General features: G+C 38.2%; 1 protein-coding gene across 2 annotated transcripts; it reads left to right on the top strand.

The window, feature by feature from the left end:
* The first annotated feature begins 2889 nt into the window (after positions 1-2889).
* Positions 2890-17060, top strand: LOC116311400 (NACHT, LRR and PYD domains-containing protein 3-like). 2 transcript variants are annotated; one of them, XM_031728502.2, is made up of 12 exons: positions 2890-2974; positions 3209-3482; positions 3607-3644; positions 3759-3995; positions 4498-6358; positions 8237-8419; positions 9584-9751; positions 13024-13197; positions 13645-13818; positions 14755-14928; positions 15063-15112; positions 15643-17060. In XM_031728502.2, exons 2-12 carry the CDS (start codon positions 3241-3243, stop codon positions 16179-16181), a joined length of 3840 nt encoding a protein of 1279 aa, XP_031584362.2. In that variant the 5' UTR covers positions 2890-2974; positions 3209-3240; the 3' UTR covers positions 16182-17060. The 2 variants fall into 2 exon arrangements, with proteins under 2 accessions (XP_031584362.2, XP_039467263.1); XM_039611329.1 differs by lacking the exon at positions 14755-14928.
* Positions 17061-17322: the final 262 nt, after the last annotated feature.

Here is a 17322-nt window from a genome sequence, read left to right as displayed (position 1 = left end):
TGTGAATAGAATGAATGTGATGACAAACATATTCAATGCAATATGAACCCTGTAAGGAATATTACTGATAAAATAATGCTGTAAAACATGTTCTTAATGCATTTATCATAAAGCAGATTATATGGTAGCAATAAAAGAATCTCTAAATCCCAACATTACCAAGGTTTTCAGGTTTTTGCTGATGTTAATGCCAGAGGAGGTTTGGTGCTTTGCAGTTACCAAGTCAGCAGATCGTCTGTGACTTTTATACACAGTCCTGCTCTGCAACTTTATGTCGTCTGGTGCTTGCTGTCTAAGTTGCTGTGGGTCCTAGATGCTTCCATTGCTTACAGTTGATCGTGGAATATCTAGGAGGGAAGAAATATTACAAACTGAGTTGCCTGTGTCAAGTTCAGTGACTCTTTCAGAACAACCCATTCTTTCACAAACATTTGTAAGAGCAGACTGCAAGGCTAGGTGCTTGATTTTATACACCAGGATACAAAGATTAAGGGGTGTGGTCCAATACTTGTATTGAAATATTGTATCTGCACATAGATAATAATGATATTGTTGTACCTTAGAGAACAGCTATTGTTGATGGAAAGTAGTTACAACAGTGTGCTATCAAGCTAGTGAGTTCTCAGAATCGGCTCCTTGAGCACAAGAATGACAACATCACAGAACGCAAGTATGGCGAAGCTCGCGGCTCTCCAACGGGAGATTGAGAGACCAGTGTTGGACTGTAGAACTGCTTTGAAATTCATATGAGCTGTTCGCACTAAAGTAAAAAGCACCATCACTTCATGCGGATACCCTCTCGGCGCCGGCTGCGGTCGCAAGGCTGGAGCCGAAAAAAAACACCCTGATAACGACTGTTTAGACTGTTCCTTCCCATTCCATGCAAGGCCACCTGGGTTGGCTGGAGGACTGTTTACTTAGCCTGGCAGGGCGAAGGACACTGTCTCAGCTGAACTCTGGACACGCACACACATACATATACACTGATTTGCACACACTCATCCCCCCTCCCCCTCCAAATGCCTTTGACGCTTATTCCCTTCCGATGCTGAGGGTGGATCAAGGAGACCAGCGCTTATGCTGCAGGCCCGGATGTACTGTCTAAATCGGCTGTCTCTCACCCTTTACCCACCCCTGTTGCTTGTCATGTGTTTCTTTGGTGTATTAAGAGTTTTTTCATGTGCTATGTGCAGAGGTGTTTTTTTCTGTTCTCAAACTGATCTCCCTGTTGGAGCTCAGTCTGGGGGGAGTTATTTTTTTTCTCCTTTCCTCATGTGGTGCATTTTCCATTGTTATACCTCTCTGACCTGTCTTACCCATGTGATGTTTTGTGTAATGTATGTATGGTCGGAGGGTAAGATGGCGCCGCCATTGTGTGCAATAGGTCAGCAGCCTTATGAAATTTCCCCTTGTGGGACTAATAAAGGTATATCAAATAAAATAAGTCTCACCTGATCTCACAAATCTGCCATGTCCTGAAGACTTTTTTCTTGCTTGCTGTTGTGTACTAGACTGCTTATTGTTTGTGCTGCTTATATACAGTTTTACAAGTGCTTTTTGAAAAAATTCAATATAGGCACTTCATGGTTCGGCAAGCACACACAAACTGTTTGATGCATCTGGACTCTTGCCCAAGGTTGCTTCCTCACGACTGGATGAGCCTGGGATTCCTGAACCGCAGCCACTTATTTGTTACCATGTTGCCATTCAGACTCAGAGTATATTTCAATAAAAGGGAGAGCTTATAAAACGGAAAAAGAAAGCTAGGTAGAGAAAGCAGAGGTGGTGCAAAGAGAGTTTTTAGACAGTAAATGCTTCCTTTAAAATTTATACTGAAGGTTTGTGGAATGGTGGCCCACTTCTTCAGTCCCTTTGTTCCTAAAAAGTAAAAGTGTAGAGTATTACAGACTTTCCTAAATACATGCTAGAAGCCAAAGATCTACAGTCAATCCTAAGCTGTGTGCTAATTTAACCTCTTTAAATATATTTGTTTCAAGTAAGAGGAATTATGTGCCTTGAAATTGTGCAGAATGTGTAGATCATCTATGGTGCTGGGTGCGTTAGAGATCTGTGTGAAGCACTCATGTTAAAGCATTGCTTAAAGTCATGGAAACATTGTTCGGTTCTCCCAGGTTTCAAGATTAGAGAGTTACACCCCATCTAAAAGTAGTCACACCACATCAGATTTTATGCAATTATTTACCCGGCCACTACAAACTGCTTCTCTTTAACAAATAGCTAAGTCATAATAAAAGTTTATAGCAGTCTATAAAGTAGTCTGCCTTGGATAACATTTGATTTTATCGCTAAACTGTTGAAGATTCTTCTTGAACAGCTGAAAATGACAGACGACACTTGTACAAAGTAAGTATTTGGCACTATTTTGCAGGTTGCAAAAATTTTGTGAATGAGTTTATTGTTTTTTTGTATATGTACAGAAGATTTGCAAGAGGTACAGCTACACTGATATTGTGCAAACCTTAGATAAGCAGCTGTGAAAATGCTTATTTATTTAGCTGCACATTTCCTCTCTGTGTACAAAAGTTTGATAAAGTTTATCTAAAAAATGAGCAGGCGTTAGTCCGTCCTGAATACTTTCACTTTACCATAACAAGTTACTAATTAACAGTCTAACCTCCTAAAAAGAACAGCCTTGGTGTTATTCTTGTTGTGTCTATACAAAGTTAAGCATTTTGAAATATATCAGTGGATTAATAAAAAATCATTTTCAGAGCATCTGTAGTGTAATGGTGTAATAGCATAAAGGACTAACCATCCAAAAGTATTTTCAGTACTTTTTTTTTTTTTTTGCAGTACTCACAAACAGTGACAGAGAGAGAGAGAGAATTCAGGCGTTTCCGCCCATCCTGCCTACAGTTCACTTCCTGTCTTGCTTTCGTTTAGGTCCAGCAACAGACATCTTAATGCAACATGGCTGTTTTACTGCAGCAGCTACTGGAAATCAGACACAAAGGTAAGAAAAAATAAACATTTATAAACATATTTTGAACAGCGAGTAGTTCGGTCAGATATCTTACACAGTGACGATTAAGAATATAGCAAAATAAATTTTTCTAGTTAAACTGAAATATCTATGATAAATTCTGCATGAGGTGAAAAGGGAAAAGAAAGTCTGGCTGTTCTCAAGACAGTAGCAATACAACAGAACTTCTATGTAATAATACTCATACTTAAATGCAAATGACAGAGTCACTGAGCTGACAGTGAAGAAATAACATTATGGGGAGCCTATGGTCTGCACACTGCTGTGCAAAAAAGGAAGAAAACAGTCGTGAGCAAGACAACATTTCCACTGCTGAGAAGAGTGAGGAAAGTGCACTCCTCCCTGTTGGACAGCAGAGGAGGGGAAACACAGTGAAGGAAACGTGGGAGGAGCCTTCATGCACACATGCTCAAGAAACTTCAGGGAAAAATGACTGCAGTGAGAACAGCAATGATACTGCTGAACTCAGTGCCCTCAGGTGAGACCTTTATTATCTTCTTATAAATAAATATACAATCAGTATTTTTAAGGTAAAAGATTAAATAAGTTTTTAAGGTTTATTATTAACCAAGTATCACTAAAGCAGTTTTGCCTTTTTCTAGTCCTTGTCTATCTGCTTCAGCAGTAACAGAAAAGGAAAGTAAGTTAATAATTATAATTTTATGATTAACTCTGATGATAAAATGCGCGCTTTCATTCTTTAGCTTCTAAAGTCCTAAACAACATGTCTGATTTTTTTTTAACCTTTTTATAGATGCAGACTTGGTGGACAAGAACCGCTCTAAGCTCATTCAAAGCATCACTTTGGTGATGCCTATAGCTGATGAATTGAGACAGCGGGGTATGATCCATCCGGAGATATACAACAAAATCAAAGCTGCCGGGACGAGCCAGGATCAGATGAGGGAGCTCTACAATTCACTGACTACTACAGAAGTCAAATCTGCCTTCTACAGAATCCTCAAAGAAATTGAGCCACAGACATGTGAAAGTATGTGATGTCTTTATTTAAAGCATATATTTCAGTTGTTTGGTAACTATGTATACAGTGCATAGGGAAAGCATTTACAACGTTTGACATTTTGTCATGTTACAGTCTTATTCCAAAATGTATTAAATTCATTTTTCACCTTACAATTCTACAAACAATATTTTTTTTTCAATTTTCTAATACATTCACATGAATGTGAACCAAACAGTTTTCGCTTTGTTATTTATTCTTCTCTGTGTAGAATTTTTGTAAGTAACAAATAAATGTATCTATTTTGGAATAGGACGAAATGTGGAACACGTGAACTGCTGTGAATACTTTCCGGGTGCACTGTACAGTTATTAAATACAATTATTATAATGTTACAAATTTGTGTAAAGTGCAAATAAATACAAAATGCGATAGTTTTTAAATCTCATATCCATATTTTATTTAGACAATAGAAGACAATATAAAACACATGCTTTCTTTTGAAATTGGTGGTTTTCCTCTTTACCTACAGCAGAAGATGCCATTAAGGAGGTCATCAAAAAGAACAAAGAGTATCTGAGGCAAAAGTGTCAGTGGGAGTTGGAAGGGACTGGAAGGTCTCGTAAGGATGAAAAATCATTGGATAAAATTTACACAGAGCTTCACATTATACAAGGAGAGAGTGAACATGTCAATAAACAACATGAGATCTGGGAGATTGAAGATAAAGCGAGGAATCAAACTGTTGAGGGTACAAAAATCAACTCTAATGACATCTTTAAACATGAGGAAGACGACAAAGAAGGGAAAGCAATTAGGACTGTGATGACAAAGGGGATCGCTGGCATTGGAAAAACTGTCTCTGTGAAGAAGTTCATCCTTGACTGGGCAGATGGAAAAGCCAATCAGGACTTGGACTTCATCTTTATGTTTCCATTCAGGGAGCTAAATTTGGTCCAAGATGATCAGATCAGCTTTGAGAACCTTGTGAAAACATTCCACCCAGAGCTTAAAACCATAGCAGTCGTGAGAGCTTTGGCTGAACGTAAAGTTTTGTTCATCTTTGATGGTCTTGATGAAAGTCAACTTCAGCTGAAATTCAAAGAAACCACAATACTGGATGATGCTACGAAGGTGTCCTCAGTGGACACTCTGGTGACCAACCTTATCAGGAAACATCTTCTTCCCTCTGCACTTGTTTGGATTACCTCGAGACCAGGAGCAGTTCGACGCATTCCTATTAAGTATGTCGACCAGTGGACCGAGGTCAGAGGATTTGATGATCCACAAAAAATAGAGTACTTCAGAAAGAGAGTTGAGGACGAAGCAGTCGCTGAAAAAATAATTGAACACATAACAATGTCACGGAGCCTGTACATTATGTGTCACATACCTATCTTCTGTTGGATTGCTGTACATGTTTTTGAGTATTTGATGCGTAAAATGGGAAACACCAAAGATGAAAACCCTAAAATACCCACAACTCTTACTGGGATGTACACACACTTCCTTCTTATTCAGATGACGATAGCTAATGAAAAATATGGTGACCAGGAAGAGCCTGATACAGCAGAGCTCTTTAAGTCAAATGAGGAGTTCATTTTGAAATTAGGCAGGTTGGCTTTTGAACAACTGGAAAAAGGCCGGATCATATTCACTGCTGAAGATCTGAAGAAGTATGACATAGATATAACGAAAGCTGGAGTTTACTGTGGGTTGTGTACAGCAATATTCAAAGAAGAGAGCGTGTTCCTAACAAAGAAACTTTACTGCTTTGTGCATCTGACAGTTCAAGAGTATTTTGCTGCTCTCTTTGTATATCATAGTTTTGCAAACAAAAAAATCGATTCTGAAAGTCTCAAGGATTTCATGCTAAAAGGATCTGATGAAGAGCTCAAGTCTATCTTGGAAACAGTTCCAGTCGATCTACCTTTGAATGAACTGATTGAAATTGCAATCGCTAATTCGACTCCTAGAACGACCGGAGAACTGGACATGTTCCTCAGGTTCCTTATTGGCTTGTCTCTACAGTCAACACAAGACCTGCTTCAAGGCCTGATTCAACAGACTGAAGAACACTCTGCAAATATTGAGGAAATTCGGTCAAGTCTATTAGAAATAGATTTATTGGACTGCTCAGCTGAAAGATGTCTGAACCTTGTCCACTGCCTGACTGAGCTGAAAGACAGTTCCCTACATGATTCAGTACGAAAGTATCTGAAACCAAATTGTTTTCCTGAATCACCGCTCTCTCCTGTGGAGTGTTCAGCTCTGGCTGACCTGATTCTAATGTCAAACACACCTCTGGATGAATTCAATCTCAAGAAATACAGACCATCAGGAAGAGGTATCTTTAGACTTCTTCCAGCTGTGAGAAACTGCAGAAAAGCAAGGTGAGTTGGTTCTTTATACAAGAGTGTTATTAAGTTCAGCAACTCGAGAGCACTGCAATATTTGGGCAGTGCTTTGTCCCTCCTCCTGCTCCTGTGCTCCTATGAATAGTCAACTTATCAATAAGCTTTAATGTAAGGGACTGTCCTAAAAACAATAATACAATAAAGCAGTAAATTTAAAATAAATATAATAAAATAAATGAAAGGAGACTGAAGAAGAACTGTAATGTTTCGATGTAAGGGTAAATTCTTCTCCTGAAATTGCTGCTGTATGGTTCTGAGGACTGAGACTCAGGTGGAGCGCAGGATTTATTCAGAAAAAAATATGTTTTGTTATAGACTATTTCATTACATGAACCTGAAATCTTAGTGTAACAACAGACTTTTACAATGGGCAGAACAACACATAACAATATTTACCATCAGATTCTGAGATGTGTGTAAATGAAGATGCTGCTACTGCTCCATATGTGTAAATGTGTCTGTGTACAACCATAAATACTTGAAGTCAATATTGCACATTGTAACATTCAAACATTAGTCTAGCACACTAACACAGTCCCATCAAGAGCTGCTATTTGACAGACCTGTGGTATTATCAACATCATCAATGTGTTATAAAGAAACATAGAAACCACTGTGTGTACGCACTGCTGAGAAAAGACACGCAGAAATGGGTACCTTGTACATGTCTTGTGACATGAATCTCTCCTTCCTTTCCTCTTATCCTCCATGTTGAGTTTGGCTTTGTTTCAATAATACACCAGTATTATTGTACAGTAGGAATATATGTGCATGGGCTCTAAGCACTCAGAGTGAGGACTAGATAAAGAGTTACAGAACACATCGCACTGTGCTCACAGCTTTGAGCCATCCAGTTACGCAATTGTACTGATAACATTTCTCCCTCTCATTCCAAAAAACACAAGACACACTTTTCATCTTAAAATCAACACAATTTACAGGCTGACCTCAAACCTCAGTAATTCACCTTTGTAGTAGTTATTATCTTCACTTAGAGACATAATAGTGAAGCAGAAGAGTTGCACTCATTGGTGCACACTGACTTGCTTGATGCATCTTCTTACATTTGCAAACTTTAGCCTGCCTGTCTAAAAATGACTGCAGTTGGTCAAAGTCAGACTGTGATTGTTTGGAAACACATTGCTGGGAGGTTGAATTTACTGGATAACAAGTTGGTTGCTCCAGCTACTTGTAATAGTTTGCAAACCCCCCAAAATTCAGTGCAGTCACTCAGTAACCATTGAGTTTTCCTAGTTGCAAGATTGTCATCCCATTTTACTGTAGAGTGTTTGAGGCTTCACAGCAGCAATGTTTTGCAACACTAGCTAGCAAAGGAATGAAGCTTGCTATTGTAAACAAATGACTGACTCCCACCACAGTACAGTATAAACTCCACAAGTACAGAAGCCCTATCAGTGTGAGCCACTGGCTCCAGCTCACGTAATACCCGATGTTAGAGCTCTGGGACCTTAAGAAAAATTAGTGCAAGGCATGAGCAGACCAAGTTGAAGTACTGACCTACCAATCAGAGGTATATGAGGACATGAAAGAAATAAGTACAGCCTGTAGGACTAAACCTAAAGTACCTCTGAAGTGTGTCATATCTGCCAGACCAGACCTTTGAATCCATGTACTCTACCTTTTAACTGATTAATCTCACATTGTGACATTAAACACCTACTTATTAAAAATAAATAAATAAATAAATGAAAAAACCCAACCTATCCAGGTCATGCTGTGAAGTGTTATGGGTGCAATTACTCCTATTGCAGTGATTTCAGTCAAGTAAATGATTTGTATGCTTCTAAAACATTATCAGATACTGAAGAATCATCTTTTTTTTCATCTCTTCAGAATTTCAGGCTTGGATCTTTGTGTTTGGGAATATAAAACGATTGTTTCAGCTCTTCGTATGCCACGTTCTGTGCTGACTGAACTGCACCTGGTCAATAACACATTTTACAGCAGAGATGACGAAGGTGCAGAGATATTGATTGATGGACTGAGGAATTGCCAGTGTAAACTGAAAACTCTTAGGTTAGTAAAAGTATTGTTTTTCGTGATGCTTTTTGTTATCATTTGTTTTAATGAAAATTATTTCATAATAATTTTGTGATTTTTTTTTTTTTTGCAGGCATTGCACATAGGGATGGGAATAGATAAGAATTTAGAAGTTCCAATTTCATTATCGACATCACTTACCGATTCAATTTTTTATCGATTCTCTTATCTATTCTGTGCAAGTGGAACTGATAAGCAGGATCGATAGGCAAGCAGATTAATAATTCCAATGAAACTGAACTTCTGGGAGAACCGGTTCAATTCCCATCTCTAAGTGTATACATGCAATCATGTGAAAAAGTAAATTTTCACTAGACTCTATGTAATGCTGTGAAAAACTAATTACACCTTTACTGCTTCCGTAGGGATTTAGCTGGGTGCTACTAATCAAATACACTTGTATAAATGATCATTAGCATGACCACCTACATGAAAGCAGCAGTTTTGGCTGGTGCATTCAGGTGTGTGTTAACACAATATCAGGAACTTTCCAATAGTGGACATCCCAGGAAATTCACCCCAAGGTCAAACTGTGCAATGCTCAGAGAAACTGCAAAAATGTCGAGAGCAGCACTCGGAAAAGCCTCAGTTCGCATGTTAAATATTAAAGTTCATAATTGTAATCAGTATAATTAGAAAGAGTGAAAAAGAAAGACGTGTTTGGGGGTGTTGCCAGGAAAAGCCTGATCTTCTCTAAAAAGAACATGGCAGCATCGTTTAGCAGGGTTGAGGCTGAACAACACACAAGAATTCTAAAGTAATGTGACAGCTAAGTTTGGCTGAAATTACTCATGCAACAGGATAGTGAATCACGGTGCTACAGTGGTCCAGTCAAAATCCAGACCTCAACCTGAGTCAAATGCTTGAGGCTTGACCACAGAATTTGAGTCTTTGCAGTAACAAGTACCCACAAGCCTAAATGTACAGAAGCAATGATGTAAAGAAGAGTGGGCCAAAATTCCTCCACAATGATTTGATGAACGCATAAAATTGGAAAGAAAACAATTACTTCGAATTATTGCTGTTAGTTCTAAAAGCTATTGAGGTGTATTTTGTTTTTTATAGGACTGTGTGAAAACTTTTTTTTTCCATTACTGTGTTCATCTGCCACTTTTTACCTATTGTCCTTTATATTTGCAGTCTTTCTGGTCGCGGGCTTTCAGAAACACAGTGTGAAAATCTAGCTTCAGCCATCAAATCAATCATCTCAAATTTAAAAGAACTGGAGTTAAGTGACAACATACTGAGGGACTCATTATTCTCTGTGCTCTCCACCGGACTGGGCTGCACTAACCTGGAGAACCTCAGGTCAGTGTTAGATGTTATTTAGATGTCATTCCTTATCTGGGACTTAGCATTATGGCCTGAGATGACACGGCTTTGATCAGAAGTTATTATCGGGCGATCGTGGCTCAAGAGTTGGGAGTTCGCCTTGTAATCGGAAGGTTACCGGTTCGAGCCCCGGCTTGGACAGTCTCGGTCGTTGTGTCCTTGGGCAAGACACTTCACCCGTTGCCTACTGGTGGTGGTCAGAGGGCCCGGTGGCGCCAGTGTCCGGCAGCCTCGCCTCTGTCAGTGCGCGCCAGGGTGGCTGTGGCTACAACGTAGCTTGCCATCGCCAGTGTGTGAATGTGTGTGTGAATGGGTGAATGACTGGATATTGTTAAGGGTTCAATGTTGAGAGAGGAATCCATAAATAACCACAGATCCGGTCCAGTGTGCAATTAGACGACATTTTAATGAACACATGTGTGAGTCCAACAACCCAATCAGTATTGAACTGCTTCACCATATTCAGACAACGGTTTTATAGGGTTAAGATAGTACAGCCCCTTTTCTGTTGCTAGGCAGATTTAATACAGCATACGTCAGCTCAAAACCACAAATGTTCTGTCAACAACCTTTAACATAGTTTTAAAGAACATTGTCTTCGGTCGGTGCTTCCCTCAGCTCGTCTTCGCTGTCGCTTCCCTGTGGGAGATCTGGTGCACTTCCTCTAAGTACTTCGGCACAATTCTGCATTTGCAGCAAAAACACATCTTCACTTCTTACTTGCCAAAATAGATCTATTATGGTGTGCATGTGTGTGTGTGTGTGTCTGCAGTGTATGCTATATATGTGTCATGACCTCTCCTGCACTCCGGCTCACCTCACACCCCTCGTCCCCAGCCAGACATAAGGCCTGTGCTCGTGCACAGTTGAACTATGTGTGACTTCTAAATGTCACACTCAAATGATGATACTCAAACCATGAAGGAAACTTACTCAAACTGAACATAAATGAAACTTAAGACTTACTCAAAAGGATATAAGTGATAAATGATACAAACTTAACTCTTAGCTCTAAAGAATATAAGGATATAAGGATATAACTCCAGGCATATGTCATGTAAGCAGGTGTGTTGCAATTCCTTTCAGAGCTCTTGTCCTCCTCACCGTGTATTGGCAGATCATAACGCCCGCCAAGAGTTTCTGACCTTCACTTGACCAGGAGCCACAGCTCTTTAATAAGCTCAAATGCAATCATGTGTAAAAGATTAAAATCATTTTCATAACACAGGTTTTCCTTCTCAGATCTGCCAATATGTTTGCTCCTCCTAATATAGTCTAACAGCAACCCCAAGCAAAACAATTTGAACTTTCCCCTATCAGTGATCCCTCTAACCAAGTGTGTGTGTGTATGTCTCGTCTGTCTGTACGTGCACAGAGTGTGCATCTGCTCTCTGAACAGTTTCACTTCTGTAAAAGCATGGCTTGCAGACGCATTTCCTGTCAGCCTGCAGTCAGCTTCTCACCCACTGAAGACTTCAGTATAAGAATACAAAAACATTCAAAAACCTTTAAATTATAAATTCAACTCCACAGTTTGAAGTGGTTATAACAACCTGTAATAAAGACTAATATAATACCCATATATTTGAACATCTGAATGCATCTAAATGCAACATCACTATTAATACTGAAATGTTAATAATGATTATAAAAATAGCAGCAAATAATAGCAGTAAAATATTCCTACTCCTCTCAATATGTAAAGCGCTTTGGGGTCCTTAGGGACTAGAAAGCGCTATATAAATACAGGCCATTTACCATTTACCATTTGTGTAACTGTATTCATGTGACATCCTGCTACAGCACTTTAACACAGAGTGGACTTAAAAAGAAATACTACGGCTGTTACTTGTTGGCTTTGCGACTAATGGCAAGTACATAGGAGCAGCCAGACTTCTGTGTGAAAAAGTCTGCCCTGACTGTAATTAACTGAAAGAATCACTTGTTGGAGCATGCAGTCTATGATGTAAAACAACACAGGACTTGTAGAGATGTGGGTCAATCAACAGTTACACAGCACAGATGACCTGATAAGATAAGATAAGATAAGATATACCTTTATTAGTCCCACAAGGGGAAATTTCATGTTAAGGCTGCCGACCTATTGCACGCAATGGCGGCGCCATCTTACCCTCCGACCATACATACATGTCAAGAGATGTACTCTAAGACACTTCTTCAGCTGAGAATCAGAGAGGAGAAACACACAGTTTTACTTGCATGCAAGGGCAGCCACAGAGCACTCACACTTGGAGTGAGGGCTCCGAGACTCGCGCTCTGCCACTGCCCTGGTCTTTATTTATACACAAGAAGAGTAATATGTTTGTTCAGTGGAATGTTGATGCGTGAGCATGTGTGTGTGTGTGTGCGTGTGCCAGGAGAGGCTCCTCTACCTGGTACAAAGTGAAACTGCTTATTAAGCTCTTATCTAGCAGGTACTGCTCCTTCCCTGCATGATAACGGGTCACAGTGAATCAAAACAGTCTGAATTATAAAGAGGTCATCATGCAGTATTCTATCATATGCAAACTTATATTATTAAAAGATTATACTGACTACAATTTTCTATTGACAATACATTACACAAAACATCACATGGGGAAGACAGGTCAGAGAGGTATAACAATGGAAAATGCACCACATGAGGAAAGATAAGGAGAAAAAAATAACTCCCCCCAGACTGAGCTCCAACAGGGAGATCAGTTTGAGGACAGAAAAAAAAAAACACCTCTGCACATAGCACATGAAAAAACTCTAATACACCAAAGAAACACATGACAAGCAACAGGGGTGGGTAAAGGGTGAGAGACAGCCAGTGTAGACAGTACATCCGGGCCTGCAGCCTATGCGCTGGTCTCCTTGATCCACCGTCAGCATCGGAAGGGAATAAGCGTCGAAGGCGTTTGGAGGGGGGAGGGGGGATGAGTGTATATCTGCATGTTATTATGTTACTGGCAGGGACAATGAATTATAACAGGCGTTTTGGGCTGTACATGGGCTTTTTTTTTTTAAAACCATATTAACAGTTGAATCAAATTCTTCTCTACAGTGTAAAATTGTCTTGAATAGACTACCCATTTCTTCCAAGACTTTTTTTTGTTTCAACTAACAGCCTCCATTGGTCTCAGTGCATAAGAGTAACAGCCAATTTTTGTAAAAGTGGATGATTTAATGTAACTATGTATATCTATCTAATCTAATTGTTTGTTTTGTTTTCTAATTGTATGTTTTATCCTCTGTATCAAAAGACTGAACCGAAATTGTAGGATTGCAGAAATCTGTGAGAAGTTAGTAACAGCATTCACATCCAGCACCTGTTACCTGAAAGAAGTGGAACTAAGCTACACTGATTTAAAAGACTCAGAAATGGAAAGCCTCTCTGATGGGCTGAAGAACACAAACTGTAGATTGGAGGCATTAAGGTACAACACTGCATTAAAAACAACAACAACTTTTAAGTACAAACTGAAAAATTTCTGTTACATTTTAGAGCTTTACAGAGAAGAGAAACCTCCCACCTCAAGTTTATTTTAGCAGTCAGCAGGGAGAGAGTGCTATTTGATTTCTTTTAGATGTAAGCACACTTTTGACAGCTATTATGGTATTCTAACTGGCCATCTTTAAACATGGTTTCAAAGACCTTGCACTTGGTTAATTCTATTATACTATTTTATTTCTTCTTGCACGAAACTTTTATTATTTTCACTAGATGAAAAAAAATTGATATTATTTTTTGTTTTGGGCTTGTGCGTTTTATATGTTATAGTGCTTATATATGTTATAAAATAATTAGTTTTTAATATTTTTCAAATGTGCAATGTCCTATATCATTAAGCTAAAAAATTATTTTCCTGCATTTTTTCATTCAGTCTCAGCCACAACAAACTCACCGAGAAAGGCTGTGAGACACTGGCTTCTGTGCTCAGCTTCAGAGCTTCCCACCTGAAAGATCTGGACCTGAGTTATAATGACCTGCAGGATTCAGGGGTGATAGCACTGTGTAATGCACTGACAAAACCACACTGTGGATTAAAAACACTAAGGTCAGTTCACATGATGTTATCACAATAAATCTCCTATAAGGGAAGTAAGTAATTGATCTCCTGCTCAATTTGTAAGTTTGCTCATTTACAAACAAATGAACAGTCTCCAAATTTTATGGTAGTCCGATTTTTACTGAAAGAGACAGAATATCAATCAAAAATCCAGAAGAAAGTATGTTTCATAAAAGTTCTGAATTGGTTTGCATGTCATGGACTAAGAGAAGTTTTTGATCCCCTTCAGATTACAGTCAATCAATCAGGAAATTACAGATACTCCTGACCTCAACTTATTATCTGTATAAAGCACACCTATCCACAGAATCAGTTTATTCCATTCCAACCTTGGACAGGAACCTCCGTCTCTCAGCTAGAACACTGAACATGGTTCGTGAATCAGTCTTCCAGTGGAACAATAACCCAAAAGATACTGCCATGGAAACAAGAGTGGCTAAAGAAGAAAATAATAATCACATTAAGATCACAGAGTAGCCTTAATCCTACAGAAAATGAAACCAATTCCATTAAAATGAAACTACCATAAAATTAGAGACTGTTCATTTCTTTCTAAAAACTTCAAAAATTGACAAAACATCAATTCAGCAAAGGATCAAATAATTATTTTCTCTAGTGTACATGGACCCTCTTGCAGTATAACAAAAGTCTTATTGAATTCAATGTTTTTCAGACATTTTAAGAGATGGTCTGTTATCGTGCAGTCGCAATGCCTTGCAATAATTTGTACATTTAATATGCTTGAGATATTTATATATAACCACCACCAAGTCCCTTTGTTACTTTCAATGGATGATTTTTTTTGTTTCAATCTCTGAAATAATCATATGATTACATCCGAATTTACTTTGTGAGGTATATATGCACAAATTAAAATTGGTCCTGATAAGATTATCTACCACACCCACTGTTTGATTTCTGTAGGCTGTCATTTTGTAAAGTGACACAATGTGGAGGCTCCTCATTGGTCTCAGCTCTTGACTCGAACTACTGCAGCCTCAAAGACCTGGACCTCAGCTTTAATAACCTCAGTGAAGAAGTAGTCAAGCTGCTAAATGAAAAAAAGAGAGATACATGCTGCAGTCTGGAAAATGTCAAGTATGGAAAAGAATCCTGTCTTAAAAAGAATGCTTCATGCTTAATTTATTATCAGTTTTTCAGTCATTTTAATATTGCAAGAAATATTGTTGTTCTTCGTAAACAACAGTGCTTTTGTTTGTTTTTCCCATTAGTGTGGACCACAATGAAGAATGTTGGGTCGATCTGAAGCTACTGAGACAGTGTAAGAAAAATATGTTCAAGAAACACTGCATGTGATGTGATTTGTGTGCAGGTTGTAATATATATTTTGAAATATAAAAATATGTTTTAACTCAGGGGTTTTTTTGAAAAAGAAGAAAAATCAGTTGGATTTATTAGTGTTTATTACTGAATGAGAATTATCAACAAGGTGTCCTGATAGAGAAAATAAACAGCAGACAAAAACACTGAATTTGCTGGCTTTAAATTTTTATTTTATATATCAAAAGATAAACGATTAGTTGGTTTAAAGTCATAAACAAATTAGAAATGCTGATGCACAAGACACTAAGATGGAATCCACATTCGCCAAGCAACAGAGCAACAACATTTAATGTCAAATCAAAGTGTGTTGTGTGTCTGTTGTTTACACACACAATGTGAACAGTATGTCTGGAGTATTTGCAGTTATTTGGTGGCATCTGTAAATACTAACTAAACCACCTATAACAACGTTGTCTGAGGTCAAGAACGGCACTAACAGTTAACGTTTTTCTACTGTTTTGATTGCAGATGCCTGTGACCTAACACTTGACCCCAACACAGCAGACGTGAATATTATTTTAACCAAGGAGAACAAAATGGCAGAATATGTTCCAGAGAAGCAACCATATCCTGATCATCCAGACAGATTTGCTCTTGATCAGGTTCTCTGTGAAGAAGGTCTGACAGGTCGCCATTACTGGGAGGTTGAGTGTTTACGGGCTGATGTTGGAGTGGCATATAAAAGTATTGACCGGGTGGGAGACTCTTCCTCTGAATTTTCTTTTGGAAAAAATGAAAAGTCTTGGTGCTGGATGAATGATGGTGTTTTTAGTCATAACAACACCTGTTTAACATTTTTGAAAAGTACACCACTGAGGTGTACCATAGGGATGTATCTGGACTGGCCGGCAGGTGTTTTGTCCTTCTTTGAAGTCTCTGCTGACACTGTTACTCATCTCTACACCGTACACACAACTTTCACTGAACCACTTCATCCTGGTTTCTATCTGGATCAGTCGGGATCAATTTACCTTTGTAAACAAAGAAAAGGAGAAAATTTTAGATGAAAGGAAAGAAACATTATTCAGGAAAAAAAATTGGATTGGAAGGTTTATGGTATCTCTTTATATTATGTCATGTTCAGTTGCATATAATAAAGACATGGTTTCATGTCTTGCATGCCTTCAACAACACTAAAAATGACTAAAACTTCTGACAGAAATTTGCCAGACCAAGTGTGTGGGACTCTAACGACCTATCAAAGACAGTTGTGTATGTTTATCCCAACTGTGTTGACTGTACATTGTGTAAAATGTTAAACATGACTTTTATTATACATTCATTTTTAATGTTTCAGTTGTGCTGTGTTGTAACATTTTTTGAAAGGTGCTGTATAAATAAATGTATTATCTTTCTTTAAAATTTTATATTTACTGATTTGTACTCATGTATCTTTTCCATTTTATATTTATACACCTAACAACAACAAAAACAACAACAAAAACAATAATAATAATGATAATAATAATAATAATGATTTGTAGGGAACAAAATCTGTGCAAATTACACATATGATAAAGTCACATATTTATTGTAATTCTTAGCTTCTTCCTAGGATGACCCTAAAAGTGGCTGCACACAGCTTGTACAGGCTGCATTTGCTTTTGCATGAATTTTATCAACCTGACAGGTCAGATAACAGAAAAATATTGTGGCGATTTTTGATTTGGATTACTAGTCTACCTTGTTATTTACTTTTAATGATAAGAGAAACCACGAGTGAAAGACACTGTGGGTGTTTATCTGTCTGTCTTTTTTCCCCTGACTGCAACAACAGTATATTGTAACCAACATGGAATTTTTTACACAGTGAGCAAAGCAGAGATCTGTATGGACCAATGTGGAGATCTTGTTTGATTGTTTTCACATAAAATATATCCAATGATCTCATGTTCCAAAGCCCTTAATCTCTTCTCATTCAAAAGCCACACTCCTGCAGAACATGACTAGTACAAAATTTTTCATATTCTGATATACTGTTTTCAAAAGAGATTCAGAAAAAAATGGGATGGCATATTTATAAACATATTAAAATTTGGTTTAAAAGTTGTTGCAGAAATGTAATATGTAATAATAATCTCTCCAAACAGTGGTGAATGCAGTTTCACCAAAACATGAAGACTGTTAGGTTGACTTCAACCTACTGGC

The sequence above is a fragment of the Oreochromis aureus genome, linkage group 4 (assembly GCF_013358895.1).
Source record: "Oreochromis aureus strain Israel breed Guangdong linkage group 4, ZZ_aureus, whole genome shotgun sequence".
Lineage (NCBI taxonomy): Eukaryota > Metazoa > Chordata > Actinopteri > Cichliformes > Cichlidae > Oreochromis > Oreochromis aureus.
The sequence above is the reverse complement of the archived record's forward strand: the minus strand, read 5'-3'. Positions and strand labels throughout refer to the sequence as shown.

Excerpts from the sequence above, each read along its gene's own strand:
- LOC116311400 (XM_031728502.2), top strand. The coding sequence starts at position 3,241 with ATGGGGAGCCTATGGTCTGCACACTGCTGTGCAAAAAAGGAAGAAAAC. Across the intron at positions 3,483-3,606 it reads GCTGAACTCAGTGCCCTCAG|TCCTTGTCTATCTGCTTCAG; the intron begins GTGAGACCTTTA and ends GCCTTTTTCTAG. Across the intron at positions 3,645-3,758 it reads AGCAGTAACAGAAAAGGAAA|ATGCAGACTTGGTGGACAAG; the intron begins GTAAGTTAATAA and ends ACCTTTTTATAG.